Source organism: Thecamonas trahens (assembly GCF_000142905.1).
Source record: "Thecamonas trahens ATCC 50062 unplaced genomic scaffold supercont1.3, whole genome shotgun sequence".
Lineage (NCBI taxonomy): Eukaryota > Apusomonadida > Apusomonadidae > Thecamonas > Thecamonas trahens.
Genome location: NW_013657677.1, coordinates 523,167 through 546,436, shown reverse-complemented (window position 1 = coordinate 546,436; position 23,270 = coordinate 523,167). Strand labels below are relative to the sequence as shown.

Sequence of the window (23,270 nt, the reverse complement as noted above, 5' to 3'; positions counted from 1 at the left end):
CAGACGAGTTCTATGCGTTTACCCAAAGCCAGCCTCGCCACAAGGGGGCGGGTTGAGCCGCCGGTCCGCCGCTCGCTGCTGGCGACGACGGCATGTCGCGTCGCTTCGTTCCCCGTCCGCCGGTCCCCAGCCCACGCCCAGCCAATGCTTTCCACGCCGTCCAGTGTGAAGCCAGACCGAGAAGACCCAGACAATGTGTTCTTCGCCATGCTCACGAGTCGACAAAGACATTTGATTGCGTCACCCTGTAGCATCCTGGCCCCATCAGCGCACATCTGGTCCGCGCAGCAGGCCCAGCCAGGTCCCGGCCGGCACGCCTCGAAGCCCGGCGCCGCATGAAGCATCAGCCAACGCATCGGTGGCCAGCCATGCGCTAGAGCGATCGCGGAGCGTTTGTGCGAGGCACAGGCTTGTTCTCATAGTTTGATCCGGATTCCGCGGCGTGATCGCGGAGGCGCTGGTACTCCTCCTCGATGGAGACCTTGCGCTTCTTGACGTGCCTCTTTGTCCGCTCCTCGAGCGTCACATTGGTCTTGCTCGCGGTCGACCGCTCGAACTTCTTGTCCATCATGTACGTCGCGCCGTATAGACCGGCGACCATAAAGCCGACAAAGGGAATACCGACGCGGACAAGCGGGGAGCGGGGCATGCGGGGCGGGAGTCGAGTCGAGCGGTGGCGACTTTCGCTTTGGCAGCGTGGGTCCGCGAGTCAGCGACTCACCGCCGGGCTGCGAGCCGCCCACAACCAAGTTGCTGCCGCCCGCCACGCCCGCAGAGTGCAGTCGGGCAAATGATGCATGGCGGAGAATTTAACCTCGAAAGCGTCGGCATCAGCTATCTTCTTCCTGGCACGCAGTGGTGAGGGCAGGCTCGGAGAACGCACAGACGTCGTCGGCGATGTCCAGCCGATCATCGACCAACGGCATGGCCGAAATGAGCTCCGGATCGTGGACATCGCCGGCGTACGAGAGCAGCGACTCGACAAAGCGCGGGCCTTGCTATTGCCAGCGCCGTCGTCTGCAATGGCCGGAAGCGACATCGAGTTGACGGTGTGGGTGAGCTTGCTCAGGGTACGAAAGTAGGCAGTGTCGTAAGCAGTCATGGCCGCGACGGCGGCGTCGTGCTCTGCGGCGGCCACCTCGGGGAGCTTGGTGAGCCACGTGGTGAGGAAGGCATTGACGTTGGACGTGAGCTCGATGCCGCCAAAGGCGGCGACCCAAGCCTGGAACATGGGCTTGACTACGATGCGGGCGATGGAGGTGAGGCCCTTGGTGACAGACGTCGACTTGCCGTCCATAAACGGAGAGACGGCGATTCCAAGCGCGGCTTCTTTGCGGCCCTGCGAGAACTGCTCACAGGTGAACCGGTGGGCCCAGACCTTGCTCAGTGGAGCCGGACGCGCGACAAACGAGAACGGCGTGAGCTTGACGAGCATGGCGAGGGCGAGACGGAGGAGCTTGTCGTCGCCGCGCAGTCGGGTGAGGAGCGCCTCGCGCGCAGAGGAACCAGTCGGCCGCATCCCGTTAGGGTGGGGCTTTGCTCTGTCAGCTGCGGGCGGCACTGCGCGCGCGCCAGGCATCGACAAACCGAGCGTGATCGAGAACCGCGACATAAACTCGACGTGTCGGTGCATGTCTGATGCGAGGACGAGGTCTGTCACCAGCCTGTGGAACTGGTCAAACTTGGCAGGCGAGAGCGGCGCAAAGAGCTTGAACTCGGGCGAGAGGGCCAGCTGGAAGGCGAGCGCGAGGTGGTGCAGCTCAAGGACCGACCGATTCGAGTAGCGGATGGCGATCTTTGACTGGGTTTTGACCAGGAACGACGCCGTCACGCCCGGGTGGCCGATGTCTTTGATGGCGACAGCAAAAAGGCGGCAAAAGCGTCCAGCGGCGAGAGGATATTGTACAGGCCCGACGAGGTGAGGATGTAGTGCGCGTACTGGAGAGAGTGTGCCGAGTGGAGGACGTTGTGGAAGGCATTGGTGGTGCCCTCGCACGCGAGGTCGAGGACTTTGGCAAACTTGGCAAACTTGACCTTGTCGATGCCAAGCACGGAGAGGAGGCCGCGCTCTTGAACAATGGCAACGAAAATAGAGCGGAGAGGCATAGCGTCTGTGTGCGCGTAGGTGAATATGTCAAAGTCCGGGTCGGCGAGGCCAGGAATGGTGGCGGCGAGCTGACCCGACTGGTCGAGGGAGTCGACTTTGCCGGTTGCCGAGAGGGAGATCGAGGCCATGGCCCGCGACAAGCCGGTCTGCGCCTCACCGGTCCATGGCGACTCGATGAGTGTTGCGCGGATCCACTCGCGGGTGTCCAAGTCGCGCGACGCTGTGTTCGCGTCCTTGGTCTCGGGTGTAAACAAGACGTTCGACTGGATGGCCTCGATGGCAGCGTTGATGTCTTGCAGATCCTTCGGTGAGTGGACTGTGCCCTGCAGCCGCCACAGTAGGCTTAGCACTTGGTTGACCGGAATGTCGATTACCGGCGACGTCGTTGTCCGACCCGACTCAGCCGACGTCATCTCCGACAGAGTGTCCAGTCGCGAGTTGAGCGCCCGCGTCTCGAGATTGAGCTGCTTGTTCTGGACCTCGAGGTTGACCACCTGCGCCCGCCGCCGCCGCAACATCAGGACTGCTACCAGCAGGAGGACGCCGACAATGACCACAATCGTGGTCGAGAGAACAATGACAAGAATAAACACTGTGTTGCTCTCAGACGTTGGCACATCCTCTTTCAGGAACGGTATCTCGGTGGTGTTGCCCGAAAACCGAAGCGGGGTGGTGAGATGTAGCGTCTGGTCGACCCGCCACGTTCCCACGGTCCGCATATTTGCACCACCTTGGTAGTTGACCACCGAGTACTGCGAGACGCGGTCGTAGTTAAAGTCGAGTGTGATGTTCCCTGTCAGACCGATAAAGGTCGTCTGCGCAATGCGATCCATGAGCGCGAGGCCGTCGTACACGTCGGTCTCGGCAGAAATGGCGGCATGTATCGCATGTGCAAAGAGCGTGACCACGTCGTACGAGAAGAGCGCAAAGGCGGTCGGCTCGGGAAACTTGGCTGCGGGATACAGGGTCTCGTTGAGTGACGGCCAACGAGCGCGAAACTGGGCCGTGTGCGCAGTCTCCTCAAATGATGAGACAAGGCCAATGAGCCCCACCAGCTCACGCTCCGGCAGGTCGGTCGACGCGATAAACTCAGAGGTCATCCAGTCGCCGCCACAGAAGATGAAACGTCCGTCAAGCAGCTTGCGCGCCGAGAGCTCCTTGAAATGCCGGCCATTTCATAGGAAAAGCCAGCGAGAAAAACCACATGCGTCCGGGTAGTCTTCTGCATGAGCGAGGCAACCTGGGAAAAGTCGGAGGTGCCCGCGCGGTACGAGAGTTGCGCCGTGACCTCGATTCCGAGCTCTGTGGCGTAGGCTGCAAACGCCTGTCCGGCCGACGCACCGTAGTCGTCCGAGTGGAAGATGACCATGACTCGCTTCCAGCCGTACGCCTTGATGATCCGCGCCATGGCCGCACCACGCAACGACTCGGGCGCCAGCAGACGCGCAAAAGTTGGGTACGCGTCCTTGTCCGACAGCACCGATGCTGTTGACGCTGGTGAGATCTGCGGAAGCTTGAACAGCGACGCGATGTTTTGGATGGCACGCGAGACCGACGAGACACCGGCGCCGACCACGCCCACAATCTCATCACCGTGCTTCTGGATGGCAGTCAACATGCCAAGCGTGGCGTCAGACGCGGATCCCTCGCTGTCATACGCATCCAGCAACAGCATAGTCTGTCATCGCCCACACCATTTGGTGGAGCCAAAGGCCATGACGCATTGCCGCCACCACCACGCACGTGTTCCTGTGAGTGCCACCTCATGGCCTTTGTGCGGAGCGCAACAAATTGGTCCCGGAAAAAATCGTGCCGTGGACCCGGCCACGCGGCGAAAAGCAAGTTGAGCACGGCGGAGCGACACAAGACAGAGGGCGCGGGAGGAGGTGGGCGGGGAAGCGGGGGAGGGAGACGGAGGGGGAGGGGGGAAGAAAGAGAGAAAGAGGAGTGGGAGTACAGTCTCTGCAGACTCTTGCGTGGATGCATTGGCGCTACACGCCAGGGAGCAAGGGAACAGGGGGGATTAGCAAGGTGCGGGACATACCTTGGGGAGAAGGTTCGGGTTGCGGTTGATATCCTCGATGGCGAGTAAGACGCCGGTGTGGACGTGCGCTCCAGGGCCGGCAAGCGAGCCGGTGAGCGGGTAAATGCCGACAAGGGTGACGTTGGAAGGCGGAGCATACCCGGTAAGCACGCCCTTTACGTGTGGCAAGACCGCGGCGAGTGCAAGACCACACACAAGTGCGGGAATGAGGCCGTGCATCACCCAAGAGCGGTGCCGACTGACCAGGGGCGACGGCCGCTGGCAGCTTGCGCTCTTCGCGCCTGCCAACTATTCGCTCTAGTCAGCGCCACGGCTTTGATTGGCACAATAGCGCTGACCCGCGTTCCAATAAGCATCATTCCGACGAACCACGCCAACCTGTGCAGAGCATGTCAAGGATGCGAGACAACGCCAAGCACGTGTGCGAGGGGAGCTGGCACGCTGGGTGGTAGCTAGAGGATGCACGGGCGGTGGCGATGGCAGAAGGAGAGCGACGAGCGGTCGGTAGTTGTCCCGGCAAAGAAATCTGTCAAACGTTTGTTGTCAACGAGGCTGTTACTCGGCGCGACTTGTACAAAGTGCGGCCATGGCTGCAGTGAGCGACGGCGAGATAAGGGGTGATACGGGTGCAAATGCCGGGTGCGTCAGTTCGCGTGGGCATGGAAGGGTAGATCCAGAAGCAAGGGTACGGCGCGGTGATGGCGCAGTAGCCGTGGGATCGACGCCGGCGCGCCTCGGCAGTGAGGGCGACGACGGCGGGGAGGCCGGGCGAGCGACGGTGGGCGACGGCAGCGGGGCGCCGGTCTCGGCAACGTCAGCAAGACTGGGCGCAGCAGCCACGAGTTCGTCGACTTGGTTGGCAAGGGAAGTGGCCTTGGCAACCATGGCGGAGCGGGCGGTGGCAAGCAGGTTCTGGATGTGCGGACGAAGGGAGGCAAAGTCGGCGAGGAGGGCACGCTTGCGAGCGACGTCGGCCTCGAGAGCTTTCTTGATGCCAAGACGCGCTTCGTTGGCTCGGAGGGAGGAGGTGAGGACAGTCATGTTGTACAGCATCGATCGGAGCGAGACAATGGCGCCATCGGCGGCATCTGGAGAGTGGGTGAGCGTGTGGAGCAGGGCAAGGTAGCTCCGGACAACGGCGTCCAGCAGCGAAGTGAGAAGGGCCGGGACGGCGGACGGAGCCGGCGAAGCCGTCGACACGCCATCGACCACCAATGCGTCCCGTGCGAGCACAGTGCTCGGCACCGGGCCAGCTGTCACGCTCTCCCCAAACATGGTGTACGTTGCGCCTGGCTCTGGTCGCGGCGGCGGAGGAGGAGGAGCTGGCAGCGCAAGCCACACTAACCACCGTTTCCGACCACGCCCTCCCTCGCTGTTGGTGTGCGACAAGTGTACCCTCCCGCGGCAGCTTGAGTCCAAGCCCAAGCCTAAGCCGCCAGCCCAGGCCGCCAGACCTGGCCCGTCGCTCTCCGCTCACCGTCCACCACACCCAACTCCAGTCCCTGCAGGCGATGGAACATACCACACACACACACACACACACACACACACACACACACACACACACACACACACACACACACACACACACACACACACATACACACACTCCCCTCGCACATACACACATACGTGCACGCAGGCTACACACGCACAACAATCATGTCTGCTGTGGCTGGTGGCGGGAGCGGCGGGAGCAGCGGCGGTGGGAGCAATAGCTCCAAGACGTCCAGCTCGGGACGGACCTCGGGCGCCGCCTCTGTCTTTGCTGTCCCGCTCCTCGCCCTCAACATGGGTGCCGAAATGGTATTTGTCCTCCAGCAGCGTCTTGCTGCACAGAACATCGGCGCGTCCAAAGCTGCTAGAGGTAGGCTGCCGTTGTTGTTTCCTGCCTGTCTTTACCCCTCCTCTTGGCATCGCACTCACCGCAGACCTAGTCCTCGGCGATGTCGTCCTCGCCCTGCTCAAGCCCTCGCTGCTGGACACGCTCTTCGAGCCGCAGCTGGTGTACACGCCAAAGCAGCTGCTGACCATGTTCCAGGACCTGGCACACGCGTCGATCATGAAGCTCTCAGACAACTCCATGTCCAAGCTCTTTGACCTCATGTCGATGGGCTTCAAGTACCATGTCATCGCCGCCTCGATCCCGCCCGAGATCCTGCAGATCACCCGCAACCATCTCGACGAGCTGCGCAACATTGTTGCCGCCGCCAGCAACGCCGCCGAGGTCATCACCGCCATTGACGCCGCCGACGCCCGCATCGGCTCGATCTACGACTCGCTCACCTACGGCGATTGGATGCTCGTCCAGCAGACCATCCTCGCCTTTTTCCAGGATCGTCGCGTCAAGGTCTCCCTCTTCCTTAACTCGTCCATCCAGCGGCCCGACGGCACGTTTATTGTCGACACGCTGCAGGGCGTCACCCCGCCGTTCTTCAACGTCCCGGGCGCCATCATCTATGCCCCGTCGGGCACTACCGGTGCGTTTGAAACGCTCGCTACGCTCGAGCCGTGTACCATTCCGGCCCAGGACCGCGCCTCACCGTACGGCTTTAACATGTATGCCGAGGCCACCGCCGCAGCCACAGAGTCGGGCCCCGGTGAGTCGAACCGCAAGCGCCGCTCGCGCAAGCGCCGCGGCCTCTCCAAGTCCATCTTTGACCGCAACCTGCGCTCCAAGTCGGCCGCAAAGGCGCTGCCCAAGGCCAAGCTCCGCAAGAACGAGGCCGCCAAGCACGCTGCGCTCGCCCGTGCAGAGCTCGCCATGCTCTCGTCCATGCTCGGCGTCGAGCCGGCTGTCGACGAGCCGGCCTCGGCAACCCCGTTCTTGGTCAATCTCTTCCCGGACCTCGGCGCCGCAGACTCGCCCGCCCGCAAGCCGGCCGTGCCCGGCGCTCCAGCCCGCGCCGTCGCCACCGGCTCGCTCCTTGGCGGCGACGACTCGGACACCTCTGACGATGACGGCCCGGCTACGTCCGGCATGATCGTCATTGACGCCCAAGACGCCATGGGTGCCACCCACTATGCTGCCAACACCGAGCTCAGCTCCATCATGACCGCGCTCAACAACAATCCAGGCTCGAGCCCCGAGCACCAGGCCGATGGCCTCGGCGACGAGGACGATCTCCTCGCCCTCATGGACGGCGCGTAGCATCTGTCATGTCTGCGGGTAGCGCGCCACCGCCGACGGCGGCGTAAACGACTCGGATGCCCACGCCGCAGCCGCAGCCGACGACGACGTCGTCGTCACCAGCGCCACAAGGTCGCGGAGGCCCACCCGCGGCTCGTGTGAAGCGCCTGGCAGTCGGATAAACAGCCGTCGCGTCTTCTCGTTGATGAGCGTTTCGGGGGTGAGCAGTGCGCTGTTGTCATCGTAGTCGCCGCCGTCGTCCGACTCGTCGCTGGCCTCGCCGCCATCGTCGCCGCCGCCACCCTCGCCGCCGCCGCCGCCCTCGCCGTCGTCGCCATGTCGTCTCTTGCTTGCCCGCGCGAGGCCCGCGCCGTGTGCCACCGCCGCACACACCAGCGCCTCCAGCTCGCGTGGGCATGACACCCCGTCAGCACACATCAGCCACCCGCACGCCAGCAACACGTCGGCGTGCGCGGCCCACACCGCCGCAAGCGCCGGCCCCGGGCTCGGCATCCCGACACGATCCGCCACCCGCGCACCGGCCGAGATCAGCCCCGCCCGCCGCTGCGCCACACACGCTCCAAGCAGCGCAAACGCCCGATGAATGGCAGTCAACGAGTCGGTCGCCGCGAGCTCGATACCGGGAACGTCGTAGTACTCTCTGATGGCCAGGATCTCGTCAAACGGAATGGCCCGGCGCGCATCGGCCTTGTTGCCCACAAGAATGAGCGGGACGCCCGGCCCGAGCACTCGTCGCGCGCTGTCAATGTACGCTAGCGCCGGCGCTAGTGAGCTCGCATCGTCGAGCGCGTAGACGACTGCAACTGCCTGTGCTGCCATCAGCGCGGAGACCGCCTGCGGCGCACTCGGCCCGAACAAGCCCGGCACTTCCTGCAACTCCAGCAAGTATGCCGAGTCAGACAGCCGCACTTGCTTCGACGCCCGAACCGCTCCCAAGAACCGGGCCTCGCCATCGCCCGAGCCGGTACCGCCCCCGTTGGAGGTGGCACTCCATGCGCTGTCCATCGACATGGTGTACTGCAGCGACATGGTGCGCGACAGCGATGATGCCCGGTCCAACCGGCCGATCGACAACGATGGCACAAGCTTGTTCACCCGATGCGTGCCGGCACCTGTGCCTGTCCCGTCACCGCCTGCCGCGCCGCCCAACCCCTCGGTCAGCCCACCGTCGTCGACCTCGTCGCCCGTCACCTCCGCAGGCTCGCCGCCGGTCAGAAGCCTCGTTAGCAGCGTCGTCTTGCCCACACGCTCTGCCCCAAGGACAGCCACTGCGAGGTGCGTCACCGGAATGGTCAGTGACGCCGGGTCCACCGACATGCCAAGCGGACAGAGAGGTGCGTGCAGTCGGTGTCGACCGCGGGAGAGCGGGAAGGAGCGGCTGAGCAGCCGGTACACCCGCGGCATGGCTGGCCATTTACCCACTTTGACGGCCATCACGCAACCAGCTCGCCATGCTGGGAAGAGAGCGCGGCCATAGTCTTGGCACCGAGGCGCCCGTCCACAAACAGCTCTTCTGACCGCTGAAAGGCGCGCACCGCGTCGCGTAGGAGTTGCGGGGTGCGCAGGAGCTGGGCGAGGCTGGCGTCCGGATCGAGGTGGCCAAGCCGCGCCAGATGCGCTCGCCGTGCCTCGAGAACGCCCATGACATCGCTGTAGCCTGCCGGATCGAGCCGCCCGCCACTTGCGGCAAGGCCGTGCTTGGCTTGGAACGCAGTGAGCGCGGCAGAGAGGATAAAGCCAAACTGCTCTTGGACCGGGACAAAGACCGGGAGCGCGTCGAGAATGTGCAGCGCGTGCTGGAGCGCCACAACAAGGGCGCGAACGCGGCTGCCCACATCGGCATCGCTCCACAGCGCACCCCAAGACGGACCGTAGGCAGCGGCAACAGCTTCCGCAAGCTCCTCGCCACATCCCAGACTCTCATCCCACGCCACCACTGTGGCGCCCGGGAGAGCGTCGGGAACGACGTGACCCGCGTAGTGCGAGCCATCCACAATGCCGAGCTTCTCAGCCATGACTGCAGTGTACACAGTCCGCGAGACGGCGTCAAAATCGCCGCCGGGAATCCAGAACACTGTGTCCGTGGCGACCGGCGCGCACTGCAACGCTGCCCCGGCATCGCCGGCCACGATGAGCGCAGCTTGCGGCGAGTCGTCGACGGCTTCGTAGTCAAAGACATCGATGCTGATCACTTGCCGTGGCGGAGGTGGGCTGAAAAACACCGAGTCGATGTACGCGGCCTGGGCAGGCGCGAGGTTCGACGAGGCTGTCACCACGCCGGTGACAACGGCAGGTCCGCTGGTGGCGGCCGGTAGCGCCAAGCTACCTGCAGGCACCACTAGCGTCGCTGCAAAGTACTGCGGGTGCCAGAACCAGGCCGGGACTGCCAGCAGCCAGTGATCGGCGACGCGCACCGGCGGGCCGGGCCGAAAGTCAAACTTGTCGTCGGCATCGCAGAACGCCCGGTACCGCTCGCGCTCGGCAACTAGAAACGGTCGACCCTGAAGGCAAACATCGGGCGCAGGCAGTGCGTCAACGTCAAGTCCGGTGACGTACTCGGCGGCGAGCTCGAGCGAGGAGACAACAAAGCCGAGTTCACCAAGCAACAGTTGGTGAAGCGCGTATCGGTTGAGAAAGGCAAGCGTCGTCGCCAGGCCGCGGACGTTGGCCTTGATCACGACGTAAATAAAGGCGGGCAGAAAAACGTCCGTTGAGACCGGGGTCTCGGGCACGGCGGCATGGAGCTCGTCAAACAGCGCTTGTGCGGCTTCAAACAGCGCACGGAGCTTGCGAGACGGGGTCACCGACACGTACACTGCCTTGAGCAGCGCGATCGGAAGCGCAAACGGCACCAGTTGCACAGACTGGTATCGCGGCTCAATGCCAAGCCGCGACTGGGTGACATGGCCAAACGCCTTGCACTGCGCAGCCAGCCGCGCGTCGCCGGCCTCGTCGCGCACAAGCCGCAGCGCCCGGTTGTAAATCGCCGGAAAGACAACGTCCTCTAGCGCATAGACCACCGCGTCGCGGTCGGCCTCGATATGCGGGTGACGGAAGAGCACGAGATCCGCCAGCGCCTCTAGGAAAGCCTGCACCTCGCCGGAGCTGCCCTGCACAATGTCGAACTCGTCGACGAGGGACTGTCCTACGCCGGCCTCGGGCTCGGGCTCGGCATCGGAAACCTCAGGTGTGGACGCCGACTCGCTTTCACTGTAAAAGAGTGAGATAAAGGCCTTGATGTTAAGCGCCTCGACCGTTCCCGGCGGCGAGACAATGGCCTCAAGCTGGGTACGGAGCGTGGTTGCGCCGGCCTCGTCGGCGCGGCCACCGTCGCCAGTCCACGCCTCGCGTACAATCTGGACCGACGACGCCAGACCGCCTGTGCGCGAGCTGCGAGCTCTCGCCATCTGCATCTCACGCATCGTCGTCTCCAGCTCCACCAGGCGTTCCTTGAGCGAGGCGATGACCGCGTCTCCGCCATTGAGAAGCGCGAGCATGCCCGCGACGCTGAGCTTGCCCACGCCATGGACGGCAGCCCGACCACCCCCTGCCGCAGCCTCCGCCCAGGCATCGACCAGCTGAATTCTCCGCAAGTGCACCTCCTTCCGCAGCTGGATCCACTCGCCCATAGCCACCGCGTGCTGACCGCCATCGTCGGCCCGTCCGTCTCGGCCACCCTCTCTCACCTGACCCTCCCGCTCCCCAGCAACCTCAAGGTGCTCCAGCAGCAGCAACGAGTTGGCCCGAATAGAGGCCAGCGCCTGTGGCACATCGACCTCCCCTTCGCCAGCCATATGCAAAACTACGTCGAAGCGTTGGGTCGGAGTGGGGTGGGGTGGAGTGGGGAGGGGTAGGGGGAGGGGGGTAGGGGGAGGGGGTAGCTCAAGTCTGAGCAGAGGGAGGGGAGGGGAGGGGAGGGGAGGGAGGAAGGGAGGGGGAAGGCACGACACGACACGACGAGACAAGACACAGCACGACACTCCTTTCTCTGCCTTGCACTCGGGTACAACAGCTCGCTTACACAGCTCGACGTGGAATAGGGCAGTGAGGGGACAGTGTAGGAGGTTGTGGTTGTATTCTGTTCTTGGCTGTTGGCGCACAGTCCTGCTCAGTACCTAGCTCTCGCTCGCAGACACACACACACACACACACACGCACACACACACACACACACACACACACACACACGCACGCACGCACGCACGCACGCACGCACGCACCTCGCCAATCATGTACTATGTCTATCTTGAGCATGACTCGATGCTTGTTGGCTTTACCGCTGTTGCCTCGCTCGTCTTTAACGCGTCGGTACTGGTCATGGTCTCGGTCCTCTCATCACGGACGCTGGTAAGCATCGAGAGCGAGTAAGGGGGGGGGGGGGGGGGAGGGAGAGATCGCCTCTTTCTCACACCATTCGAAACGTACAGTTTCTTGATCTCTCGTATCCGCTAGGCCTGGTGCTGATCACGGTGCTGACGATGCTCGCCAACAACGCGCTCTCACTGCGATCGCAGGCGCTGCTGGTAATGATGATCATCTGGGCCATGCGGCTGGCGTTCCACCTCATGTTCTATCAGTTTTGGAGGCCGCCGTCGCGGCGAGCGCACCTCCAAGATCGCTATCGTGCGCTGTGGGAGTCGCTGCCGCGGCGGGTGAGCTACGTCATCGCCCAGGCTAGCGTTATGACGCTGATGGGCATTGTGCCGGCGTACACCAACCGCATTCCGGACCGTGTCGGCACGGTCCTCTTCCCGTTTGCCGAGATCGAGTACTGCTCGCTTGCCACCTTTGCCACCGGCATGGTCCTGGTCACCCTCGCCGACGGCGCGCGGATGGTGAGGGTGCACAAGCAGGTCAAGGCCGGAGTCAGGCACGTCCGCTCGCGATCGGGCCTCTACGGCGCTGCGCTCTACCCGCACTACGTAGGCGAGCTCCTTGTATGGCTCGGCATGTCTCTCATGCCGCTTGCGCAGGCTATCCACACCCTCGAGCCGGCCTGGCACATCGCAGTCATCTTTCTCCCGCTCGCCCACCTGCTGGCGACCGTCACCTTTTTCGCCGGCATCTGGTCCTCGCCCGTCGCCACATCCTCCGAGCCGACGCCCAAGTATCTCGACGATCCGCGCTTCCGCTTCTACTACGCCCGTACTCCGGCACTGCTTCTTGGCTGCAAGGCCCGGTCCGGCTTCACCCTCGACTTTCGCACCCGCCTCGGCTGGTCGCCGCTCATGTACGCTCTCGCCGGCCCGCCCCCGATCCCTACCTCGGCCAAGTCATCATCTCGCTCTGGGCGTGCCCCTGTCCATCGCACCACCAACCGCTCTACTGACGCCAGAGAAAAGAAGGATTGAACCTGCTGATGACCTGAGTCACCGTGGTGTGCGACCATGTCCGCGCCGTCCCACAGCCGTCATAGCCTCATGCCTCGGCCTTGGCTTCGTAGCTATGCTATGCTTCTGCCAAGACACACTTCTCGCACAGCACAGCGCGCCAACATCCAACCAGTACGCGTATTCCGAATACACCTCACCCCTCCCCCCCTCCACCCCTCCACCCCCCCCTCCATACACACATACATCCCCTTTCGCTTCCCCTCTGCCGCACGCCAACTCACGCGGGGTGTGCGACCCGGGGATCAGATGGCGCGCAACCAGAGGACCGCCTGGTCTGGGCGAGCTGCGCTGGTGCTTCTGCCGCTGCTGATGGCACTGGCCATGGTGGTCGGCATGAGCAGTGCTTCACCTGCAGGAGCTGCCTCCATCTCGTCGCTCAACCTGCTCCTTCCACATGGTGCGACACACTCGCTCTCGGCTTCCGGCGGATGCTTTGCCTGGGAGTCGTCGAATCCCGAGGTGGTGGCCTTTGCTCCGGCTGCCGCGGCTCGATCGGCTCCGGCCACGGGGCTCGACTGTGTTGACGAGATTGTGCTCACTGCGCATGCGCTGCCCGACGGCGAGCGGGCCTCGGTCTGGGTCTTTGCCTCTGACCGCGCCACCGGCACGGTCCTCCGCTGTGAGGTCTTTGTCGACACCATCGCCTCGCTTGCCATCCTCACCACGTCGCGGACCATGTACCGCGGCGACGCAGAGGTCATCGAAGCGCAGGCCTTTGACGCCCAGGGCAATGTCTTCAACTCGCTCTCGGGCCTCCGGTTCGCCTGGTCGGTCTCGGCGCCCAAGGTCCTCGCCATGGCTCACGCCGCAGACTACGGCATGGCTGAGGCCGAGCATGACCGCGGCCTGCACTCGTTCCAGGTTGTGCTCCGCGGCGAAGCAACCGGCACGGCCACCGTTGCGCTGCGCCTCTCTGGTGAGGACTCGGCGTCGGTGGAGCCGGCCTCGGCCGACATTTCCGTCCTCGAGCCACTGCACCTCGAGCCGTACACGCCTGTGGGCCTTGTCCCTGGCACCCAACTCCAGTACAAGCTCTTTACCCGTGGCGCCACCTCATGGGCTTCCAACGCCACGGCATCGGCGTCGGCGCCGCTGGTGGGCATACCCATGCCGGATGCGAGCTACTCCTGGTCGTCGTCGGACGCCAAAGTGCTCCACGTCGATCCGGCGACCGGCCTCGCCACCGCGCTCCGCCCTGGCGTCGCCACCGTCACCGTCTCGGCCGCCGACCTCGAGCTCAACTCGGTCCATGCCCTTGTTCGTGTCGCGCTTCCGGACTATCTCACCCTCACCGCGCAGCCTATTCGGACAAGTCCACGCTCGCTCGCCATGCCCGCGCCGTGGACCCTTGTGCACGAGGCTCGGTACGAGGTCGCCGTCCATGTCCACGACTCGGACGACCGCGAGCTGCTGGCGACTGCCAACATGCACTTTGAGGTCGAGCTTCCGCGCGAGCTCGTCCAGCCGCGCAACACGTCGGCCAACGGCGCTGCAGTGTGGGCGATGACCAAGTCCGCGTCTGGGCCTGGCTCGGCTACGGCCCGGCTTGTCCGGCTCTCTCGTCCGCTCTCGCTTGCCTCGCATCTGGCTTCGGCTCTCGCAGCCGTTGATCTCACCGCCCGGGCCGTCGACGGCTCGGCCGAGTTTGTTGTCGGTCCGCCGCTCGCCCTCTTGCCCAGCGCTGTTCACCTTCCGCCGGGCCAGACATTTGCCTTTGCGGCATCGGGTGGCTCGGGCGTGTTCCACTTTTCGACGGCTTCCGCGAGTGGCCACCCGCCGTTCTCGCTCCTCGATGCCGCCACAGGTATCATTGAGGCGCACGCCCGTGCTGGCGCCGGCAAGCTGTATGTCAGCGACACCTCTGATCCGTTCAACGGCGTCGCCGCCAACGTTACCGTCGCCGAGCCGGCTGCGCTCGGCTTTCCTGACCAGCTGGTTGAGGTCCAGGTCGGGAGCGCGCTCGAGGTATCAGTCCAAGTCCTCGACGCCCGCGGCGAAGCATTCACCGCCTGCTCGATTCTCCCGTTCCGGTTCCGCATCACCGACCCGGGCATTTTCCGGCTCGACACATCGAGCGGTGCGTCACTCGCGCCCGGCGGCTGCCACGCCATCCGCGTCCGGGCTCTCGGCGAAGGCACGGCCACGCTTCAGGTCTCATTCGGCCCGCACATGGCCGAGCTTGCCCTCTTTGCCACCCCGCGGTGACAGCAGGCACGCCAGGCGCGCTGGTGGCGCTTGGCACCTCGTGGACGTTTGCCTTTGCCGGCGGCCCTGCGCCTTGGGTCTTTGAGCCGTCTACCCACAAGGTCTCTCTGCTGGCGCCGGGCCAGCCGTCAGGTGCAATCCGCATCGAGCCGGTCTCCGCCTCTGCCGGCTACGCGTATCGGGTCACGTGCTTGCAGCATGTGGACGCAACGCTTGTGTTTGCCGTCACCAACGCACCGTCTGCGTCTAACCCGGTGCCGGCGCGCGAAACGGTCGACGTCGATTTTGTCTGCGCCCCGCCGCACACCCTCGACGTGAGTGTTGGCGAGCGCGAGCTCGGCGACGAGTGCAGCTCGGTGCGGGCGCCGGTCGGCACTTCGTCGGTGGCCTCGTCATACACGCTGCAGGCGAACCAGGACGTTCGGCTGGCAGTCCGGGTCCTTGCCGAGAACGGCGCCGTGTTTGACAACGCCACCTCGCTAGCTGTGACATGGGCGGCGACACCGGCGAGCGCTGCGCTTGACGCAGGCAACGGCGTTGCCATGCTCTCGGTCGGCGAGCAGGCGACTTCGCTCGAGCTCCGGGTTGCTGTCTCGGGCTACGCACCTGAGGTGCTTTCTGCGGCGCGGACGCGGACGCTTGGCGCTGTGGCACGGTCGCGGTGGTCGTCGCGGGCGCGTCTGGAGCACGTGGTCGAGCTCGAGGTCCGCCCGGCGCCGGTTGTCGATCCGCCTGCGGTTGTCCTCTTCTCGGCTGCCGACAACAAGGACTCTGTGGTTGTCCGCCACGGCTCGGGCCACGTCAGCTTTAGCCTGGCCGAGACGAGCGGCGCCGAGCCGGTGGCGATTACGCCGCTCGGGCACGGGGTTCCGGGCGTCTCACTGGTTCCGCTGGCGATCGGGACGACGACGCTGGTGGCGAGCGACACGTGCCTCGTGGGTGGTGCGCCGCTGGCTATTCCGGTCACCGTGGCAGACCTTGCGAGTGTCGAGCTGAAGCTCCCGTCGATGGTGCACTACGGATCCGAAGTCGAGGCAATGATCACCGTGTATGCGCCAGGCCACAAGGCGTTCCCTGCGCCGCAGTTGGCGTTTATGGAGGTGCGGCTGGTGATCGACGACGAGGCTGTAGTGACGGCGGTGACGCTCTCGCCGTCGGACCTCTCGCGGTACAAGATCCACGGGCGCGAGCTCGGAACGGCGAGGTTGACAGCAACTGTGACGACAGCGTCAGGTGTGCAGCTCAGCTCTGGCGCACATCACATTTCGGTCTTCCCACCGCTCCGGCTCGAGCCTGCCAGCATCGAGCTGGTGTGCGGGGCGTCGGCGCAGGTGCTTGTCCTTGGCGGGCCGTCGGCACACGTCGAGCACGTGCACAAGATCAGGGACTCGGGTGTGGCGCAGGTGGCAAACCCGATGACTGGCGAGGTTGTTGGCCTCGACGTGGGGACAACGGTGCTCACCGTGGCAGCGACCGGGTACGAGACAGCGGCTCAGGCGTCGATGGTGTATGCGTCGGCGACGGTCCCGGTTACGGTCCGCAAGCTTGCGGGCGTGCGGATTGCGGTGCCGAACGCGGTGGTGCTGGCCGGCTCGCGAATTGCGCTGGCCGTTGAGGGCTCGCGCGGCGAATCGCCGCATACGTTTGCCATCCTTGCTGCAGGGAGGAAGCCGAGCTTCCGGTGGGAGGTGACGTCGGGCGCCGGCGTGGTCGGCCTCGCGTCACAGCACGAGGCCAAGGCGACTGCTGTGTCAGCCAACGGCGACCTCTCGATCATGGCGTGGGCGCTGTCGCCAGGAACAGCGACGGTGTCGGTGACGTACGAGGCCGATGTGGCGTGCGGAGGCGAGACAAGCGTGGTGTCGTACACCGACTCGGTGGTACTCACTGTTCTCCCGGTGCTATCGCTTGTTGTGCCGCCGCCGTGCGAGCCGCTGCTGGTCATCCACCCACTCGGCTCGGCATGCATCGCCACCAACCGCGACGGTCTGCGGTCATCGTCGCTCGAGTTTGCGGTGGTGAGTGCACCGCCGGCCGAGCTGCGGCCGCCGACGTTGGCGCGGATCCGCAAGGTTGGAGAGGACGCCGATGAGGTTGAAGAGGACGCCAGCGAGCCGCGGATGATTCCGGAGCACGGTGGGAGTGGCGTGGCCGGGCACGCCGAGCTGGTCGTCGACGGCTCGGGCTGTGTCCATGCCAGCGCCAAGATGGGGACCGGGTTTGTGGCCGTTCGTGACACGTCTGACGGCGAGTTTGTGCTTGTGGGCGTCCGTGTGGCGGCCATTGACCACATTGCGATTGTGCGGACTGACGAGGACGTCGAGAGTGGCGAGGCGAGTGCAGGTGGCGACGCGGCGCTCCCGATGGGCGGGGTGCGGCGGTACGAGATCCGGGTGCTCGACGACCTCGGGCGGCAGTTCTCGGTGCCTGCGGCCAAGCTCGAGTTTGCGGTGAGCGTGTCGCATCCGGGGCGGGTGGCCGTGACGGTTGCCGACGACGGCTCGCTCTCGGTCCGCGGGGCGTCGCAGGGCGCGGCTCTGGTCTCTGTCGCGCTGGCGTCGAACAGCGAGGTGGTGGGACATGTGCGTGTTGTTGTGGGCGAGGCGGTGACGCCTGCATCGCCGCGAGTGGCACTTGGCGGGCGGATCCAGTTTGCACTCTCGCCAGCGTTTGTGGCCGGGGTTGCGGCTGACGGTCCAGTGAGCACGGCGACGGCGCAGTGGAGCTCCGGTGACGCGAGCGTGGTGGCGGTCGATCCTGTGACCGGGGCTGCGCGCGCCGTTGGGCTCGGGACGACGACGGTGCACGTGGTGCTCGGCCACGAGCGGACGTACACGCACGTGTGGGTTGTGGAGCCGGTCCGGGCCGAGGTGGGCAGCGAGGCCGGCGGCGCGGAGCTGATGACCAACGTGGGCGTGACGGCCGATGGGCTCCGGCGCGAGTACCTGTTCCCGGTCACAGTTTGGGGCGGGGCCAAGGGCGGGGCCGAGTGGCCGCTTGCGCTCGGCGAGAGGAGCGGGCTTGATCACAAGCTGCCGCTAGTGTGTAACGTCGAGCCGCGCGGCTGGGCGCTGGCGTCGGCGAGCGGGCGCGGGTGCGTGGTGACGCCGCTCTCTCCGGCAGTGACGGACCTGCTGCTCCCGTCGACGCTGCGCGAGCTGGAGGTAGTGGCAAAGGTGGGCGAGGTGAGCGGCTCGCGCAAGGTTGCGTACGCGCCGGCGTTCTCGGTCTTCCCGTCTGCAGGCGTCTCACTCTCGCAGTCGTCGCCGTCGGCCGAGGTAGAGATTCTTGGCCCGGGAAGCGAGATGGCAGTGAGCGTGGCCGGAGCGAGCGACAAGGTGGCGGTGGCGACGACGTCAAACTCGTCGTCGGTGGTGGTCCTCCAGGTGGTGCTGACCGGCACCGCGCCACGGAGCAGCCCGTGGTCTGACGTCGAGCTCGTGCTCGTGTCGACAGTGACCGGGCAGGAGATGCGGCTGCGGGTGCTGTACGATCCGGCCGGAACCGGGACGGCAGCGCGGCGGACGTCGCGGGGCTCGGGCCGGATCGACGTGCCGAGCAACAGTGCCGGCGTCTCGGTCGACGCAACGCATGCGCAGCGGGCGACCCGCACCGCACCGCCGCCGACGCCGACCCCAGAGGCTGGAGGCTTGGCGGCAGCCGGGCGCGACGACGCTTGGGACGTGCCGCGGAACCACAAGGTGGCCGCCCACGGCGGCTCGGGCTTTTCGTGGTGGTACGTGTGGCTGGCCATGGTTGCCGTGGTGGCGGCGGCGGTGGCGGCACGAGTCTGCGCTCTCCCGAGCATGCAGCCCGTTGGCGCACCAGCGCCTGACACCCGCAAGATCCCCGAATCTGCCCACGTCGCCGGCGTCACCCGCACGCCCGCGGGCTCGGCCACCTTTGATATGGTCGCAGCTGGGCTCACTCCGACCCGGCCTGGGGCTGGCGCTCGCACCGGCCCGGCCGCGAACACCACCCCGACCCGGCCGATGATGTCATCGCGGACACAGACCCGGTCGCGTGGCCTTGTTGTCTCACCGCGGCTGCGATGATAAATGTGTTGTGAACTGGTGTTTGTGTGTGTGTGTGTGTGGCTGCGGATGAGACAGAGACATCCAGCGATCAGCAATTGCGCCGTGTTGTCGCCCACACGTCGCCCAGCCAGGCAAGCCAAAGGCAAGACATGAGCAGCAATGGGAACGAGGGAGTGAATGCGGCAAAGCGTGCAGCGGCTTATGCAGCAGTCGAAGCCCATGCGGGCGAGGGGATGCGTGTAGGCGTAGGCTCTGGCTCGACGGTGGTGTTTGCGGCCGAGCGGCTGGGCCAGCTGGCCAAGGAGCACGGGTGGACATCGGTGGTGTGCGTGCCAACCTCGTTCCAGTCACAGCAGCTGATTGTGGAGGCTGGCCTGGTGCTCTCAGATCTGAACCAGACGCCCGAGCTGGATGTGGCTTTCGACGGCGCCGACGAGATCGACGGCGAGCTCAACGCCATCAAGGGCGGCGGGGCGGCCCACACCCAGGAGAAGCTAGTGGCGGCCAACGCCAAGACGCTCATCCTGCTTGTGGACGAGTCGAAGGACACCGGGGCACTGGGGACCAAGTGGGCGGTGCCAATCGAGGTCCTGCCGGGCGCGTGGGTTGTTGCCAAGGCTGCCCTGGTCAAAGCAGGCGCCACAAGCGTGGTGCTGCGGATGGCCAAGGCCAAGGCCGGGCCGGTGGTGACAGACAACGGCAACTTTGTGCTCGATGCTGCTTTTGGGGTCATCGCTGCGGCCGACGTGGCCGGCCTTGAGGCGAAGATCAACAACATTCCGGGCGTGGTCGACAACGGGCTCTTTGCCGGCCTTGCCAGCGAGGTCTTTATCGGGCGGAGCGACGGGAGCTTTGAGGTCCGTCGGCGCGAGTGACAGCGGTAGATGCGGGATAAAGCAGGGGTTGACTCACACCACGACGTTGGCGTAGTCCTCGGGATCCTGCCCAAAGTGATCACGGGTACGGAAGGTGGCGCGGAAGCGCGGGCGGGTGCCTGCGGCAGGCTCGTTGGCGCGGAAGATCTTGTCGGGCCTCAGCGGGGCGTAGGGATCCGAGGCACGGACCGAGCCTACCGGGAGTGGCGGATCCTTGGAAGGTGGGACAACGGCGACAAAGTCGTCGGGCACGACGCGGAGGAGCTTGGAGAGGCGGGCCTCGTCGCGGGCGACGTGCTTGGAGGCGTCGTAGGGGTCGGCGCGCTTGGTGGAGGGCTGTGCCACACGGAGGCGCTGGCGCCAGACTTTTGTGCGCGGCTTGAACGGCCCCGCCGGCTGCGGTCGCGTAGCAGCACGCGACGACATGGCGTTGGGCGAGACCGAGGACGGCGGGCGGGGCGGGCCGGTGGCGCGCGGCGCCGGGGCGGCGGCCATCTGGCGGGCAAACGCGTACTTGATCGACTCCTCCACGGTGTCACCAAACGGCGAGATGGGCGGCGGGCGACCGGCAGGGGTAAACACGCCCGGGATGGCGGCAGTGCCGACGAGGTGGTGGACCGAGGTAGCGGCCGAGAGAAAGGCGTGGGCCATGGCGGCGGCGTCAGCCTCTGCTGCCGCGGCAGCCGAGGCAGCGGCATAGGCGTCGAGCTCCTTGCGGACCACGGCGTTGTTCGCCGCCACCGCATCGAGATACGCCCGCCGCCGCTGCATGTCCGCCACATACTTGCGCGAGATGAAGCCACGGAAGACCCGCTGAATGGCTGTGGCTGCGGCGGCGTACCAAGCGGCGGCGAGGGCAGCAGCAGCTGCGTCTACGGCGGCCTCGCCTTCTGCTCGGGCGAGGTGTGCCCGCCAGGCCCGCTGGATAACTGCGGCTGCGGCTGCTGCTTCGCTCGCCTCCCGCCGCACTGCTGCCCCACGTGCTGCCGCCTGGATGGCTGTGGCGGCGGCGGCGGCGGCCGGCGCGGCGGCGGCGGCGGCCGTTGTGCGGGCAAAGACGGCGGCGCGGACATGGGCCACCCCGTGCAGAGCGAGTCGCTCGAACGGGGTGGGGGTGGCCATGAAGGGAGGTGTGTGTGAGGTGTGTGTGTGTGTAGTGTGTGTGGTGTGGGGAGGTGTGTGTGGTGTGGGGAGGGGTGTGTGTGGGGGTGTGGGGAGGGAGGGAGGGGGAGGGGCGACGGGCAGCCAGGCGACGGGCGGTGACAGCAGGTCTCGTGGTATGTTACTCAGAGTGCAGCTTGGGCCCGGTGAGGCGGAAGGCGGTGTGGTTGGAGAGGAGGGCCTTGCCAAAGAAGAGAGCAGCGGTGCCGAGGATGGCGAGGTAGCCGAGGGTCTGGAACATGGTGAGCTGGAGCCAGTAGGTGACGTAGAGGAGGACGATGCCGCCGATGGTGGCGTGGAAGGCCACGGCGTGGATCATGAGCGGCTGGCTGGTGGGGAAGTTGGCAATGTTCGCGCCGGCCCGGAGGAGAAGGAATCCGAGAACCAGGAGCGGTGCGAGGGTGGCGGCGGTAAATGCCATCGAGATGGCGGCCGGCGGGCGGGCCTCGGGTTGGCGGAACTGGTGGACAATGTCCGGGAGGGCGCCCGAGGAGGCCGCAGCTGCCACGGGGGCGTCGGCGCCAAAGTACAGGTCAAAGGTGGCCAGCTCCCAGACAATGGCCTGGGTGAGGAAGGCGTCGCCGATGACGATCTGGGCGGTGTAGCGGCCAGAGAGCGAGCCAAACTCGGGCGCGGCGGCGCCAAAGGCAACCGTCAGCTTGTGGCCGGTCTCGGCCTCATTGGCCGGCACCACAAAGACGGTGTCGACGCCGGTGGCCTCGTTGACAAACCGGAGGAAGACCTGGTGTGGGGTGAGCGGGCGCTTGGAGACTGACGAGCGGATGGCGAGGGCGAGGTCGAGCTCGTGGAACGAGTCGGCGGCAATGACGTCAGGCACCTTCTTGCCGGCCGCGCACGGGTACTTGACCTTCTCCGAGCCGCCGACATCGTCCTGCACCAGTGCCAGCGAGCAGGTCTTGACCTCGGCATCGGTCACCACCTTGGCGTCGATCACCGTAGTCGCAGGCAGCGTCTTGGCGCCGGCGCTCGCAGAAAACTCAAGCATGTAGTACCCGGGTGCAGGCTTAGCCTGCAGGAGCGGAAAGGCAAAGCCACCGGTGACGCCGGCCGCAGGCTCGAGCTCCTGGTTGGCAAAGAGGACCGTGTCCGGCTCAGCCGCCGCGCGTGCAGACTGGAGCACCACGCTGGCACCGGTCACTGCGTTGCCGCGGACATCGGTCACCGCCACCACCACGGCGGCCTCGGCACCCTTGGCCGAGAGCTCCACCGAGGAGCGGACAACCGAGATGACGAGCGGAAGACCGACCGAGTTGGACTGCACAAAGGCAAGCGCGTCGAGGAGCGACGCACCGAGCTCCGGAGCCGACACGCCCTTGCGCGCCAGCACATACCGCGAGAGCGCTGCAACCTGCGCCTTCGACAGCGGGACCGGGGTCTTGAGCGCAGCCGTGAGCGCCTCCAGCGAGCCGAGCACGCCACCGGTCGTCACCAGCGGGTCCACAGACGGCGCCTGCGAGTCGTAGAACGAGAGCAGCTGGCCGTCAGCCGAGCTCTCGGCGAGTGCCATCAGGTCCTCGAGGCCCGAGGCCAGGCCGTCGAGCGCGTCGGCGTCGGCCTCGACGCCGGCGTCCAGCGCCGCAGCCACCACCGGCAGAACCTTGCCAGCCACTGCAATCGAGCCGTACTCGTCGTCGGCCGCCGCCCGGAAGGTGGCGTCCTCGTCGGCAAACTCGAGCAGCGCGTCAAGGGCACCGGCTGGCACCGACTTGCCCGCCGCCATCAGCCCGTCAATGCCCGCTGCCAGATCGACAGCGTTATCCGCATCGGCAGCATCAGTGAGGAGAGCGAGTTCAGCGTCCGAGGCGAGCGGGGTGCAGCTGGCGGCAGCGCGGGCCTTGACGGCAGCCGCCACGAGGACCGGCTTCTGAGCGCCAGCCGCAGCCTTGTTGAGGGCGGCACAGACGCCGTGAGGCAGCTGAGCACCCACAGCAGTCAGAACCTTGACGGCAGCGGCCACATCCTCCACAGCGGCCGAGCTGTCGGTGAGGACGGCGGCAGCCGACGACTGCAGAGCGGTTGCGTCTGCAGCAGAAAAATAGCCCTTTGCTGCCTGGGCCGACCACGGAGCGGCAGCCAGGCACAGCACCAGCGCCACAGCCAGGACGTATTGCGGGTGCACTGGCAGGGGGGTAAGGGTAGAGGTAGGGTGGTGGGTGGTGGTGGTGGGCGGGGGGGTGGTGGTGGACGGGGGGGGGGGGGGTGAGTGTAGAAGGGGGGGGAGGGGGGAAGGGGAGGGGGATCAGCAGGTGGGGAGGGAAGGGGAGTGGGAGTGGGGG

General features: G+C 65.8%; 11 protein-coding genes across 11 annotated transcripts; 3 read left to right on the top strand and 8 right to left on the bottom strand.

Annotated features, from left to right (window-relative positions):
* On the bottom strand, positions 1–674 carry AMSG_00812 (leucyl-tRNA synthetase). Its single transcript, XM_013907079.1, has one exon. The coding sequence runs from the start codon at positions 647–649 to the stop codon at positions 374–376; it is 276 nt and encodes a 91-aa protein (XP_013762533.1). The 5' UTR covers positions 650–674; the 3' UTR covers positions 1–373.
* Positions 675–830: 156 nt separating this feature from the next.
* AMSG_11619 (uncharacterized protein) lies at positions 831–1,633 on the bottom strand (the record flags this gene model as incomplete). Its single annotated transcript, XM_013907144.1, has 2 exons — positions 831–994; positions 1,075–1,633. 2 exons carry the CDS (start codon positions 1,631–1,633, stop codon positions 831–833), a joined length of 723 nt encoding a protein of 240 aa, XP_013762598.1.
* A 194-nt stretch (positions 1,634–1,827) lies between these two features.
* On the bottom strand, positions 1,828–3,207 carry AMSG_11618 (uncharacterized protein; the record flags this gene model as incomplete). Its single annotated transcript, XM_013907143.1, has 1 exon — positions 1,828–3,207. The coding sequence occupies one exon, from the start codon at positions 3,205–3,207 to the stop codon at positions 1,828–1,830; it is 1,380 nt and encodes a 459-aa protein (XP_013762597.1).
* Positions 3,208–4,130: 923 nt separating this feature from the next.
* Positions 4,131–5,426, bottom strand: AMSG_00810 (uncharacterized protein; the record flags this gene model as incomplete). Its single annotated transcript, XM_013907078.1, has 2 exons — positions 4,131–4,304; positions 4,929–5,426. The coding sequence occupies 2 exons, from the start codon at positions 5,424–5,426 to the stop codon at positions 4,131–4,133; spliced, it is 672 nt and encodes a 223-aa protein (XP_013762532.1).
* A 387-nt stretch (positions 5,427–5,813) lies between these two features.
* Positions 5,814–7,365, top strand: AMSG_00809 (OSCP1 protein; the record flags this gene model as incomplete). Its single annotated transcript, XM_013907077.1, has 2 exons — positions 5,814–6,018; positions 6,089–7,365. 2 exons carry the CDS (start codon positions 5,814–5,816, stop codon positions 7,300–7,302), a joined length of 1,419 nt encoding a protein of 472 aa, XP_013762531.1. The 3' UTR covers positions 7,303–7,365.
* Positions 7,366–7,397: 32 nt separating this feature from the next.
* Positions 7,398–8,619, bottom strand: AMSG_00808 (uncharacterized protein; the record flags this gene model as incomplete). The annotated part of the gene is made up of 2 exons (XM_013907076.1): positions 7,398–7,434; positions 7,466–8,619. The coding sequence occupies 2 exons, from the start codon at positions 8,617–8,619 to the stop codon at positions 7,398–7,400; spliced, it is 1,191 nt and encodes a 396-aa protein (XP_013762530.1).
* Positions 8,620–8,735: 116 nt separating this feature from the next.
* Positions 8,736–11,013, bottom strand: AMSG_00807 (uncharacterized protein; the record flags this gene model as incomplete). The annotated part of the gene is made up of 1 exon (XM_013907075.1): positions 8,736–11,013. The coding sequence occupies exon 1, from the start codon at positions 10,929–10,931 to the stop codon at positions 8,736–8,738; it is 2,196 nt and encodes a 731-aa protein (XP_013762529.1). The 5' UTR covers positions 10,932–11,013.
* Positions 11,014–11,532: 519 nt separating this feature from the next.
* On the top strand, positions 11,533–18,955 carry AMSG_11617 (uncharacterized protein; the record flags this gene model as incomplete). The annotated part of the gene is made up of 5 exons (XM_013907142.1): positions 11,533–11,649; positions 11,730–12,532; positions 12,746–12,806; positions 12,942–14,772; positions 14,904–18,955. 5 exons carry the CDS (start codon positions 11,533–11,535, stop codon positions 18,953–18,955), a joined length of 6,864 nt encoding a protein of 2,287 aa, XP_013762596.1.
* A 131-nt stretch (positions 18,956–19,086) lies between these two features.
* Positions 19,087–19,850, top strand: AMSG_00804 (ribose 5-phosphate isomerase A; the record flags this gene model as incomplete). Its single annotated transcript, XM_013907074.1, has 1 exon — positions 19,087–19,850. One exon carries the CDS (start codon positions 19,087–19,089, stop codon positions 19,810–19,812), a length of 726 nt encoding a protein of 241 aa, XP_013762528.1. The 3' UTR covers positions 19,813–19,850.
* Positions 19,735–20,934, bottom strand: AMSG_00803 (uncharacterized protein; the record flags this gene model as incomplete). Its single annotated transcript, XM_013907073.1, has 1 exon — positions 19,735–20,934. One exon carries the CDS (start codon positions 20,932–20,934, stop codon positions 19,846–19,848), a length of 1,089 nt encoding a protein of 362 aa, XP_013762527.1. The 3' UTR covers positions 19,735–19,845.
* A 160-nt stretch (positions 20,935–21,094) lies between these two features.
* On the bottom strand, positions 21,095–23,110 carry AMSG_00802 (uncharacterized protein; the record flags this gene model as incomplete). The annotated part of the gene is made up of 1 exon (XM_013907072.1): positions 21,095–23,110. A coding segment is annotated over one exon (2,016 nt), but the record flags the coding sequence as incomplete, so codon positions are not given.
* Positions 23,111–23,270: the final 160 nt, after the last annotated feature.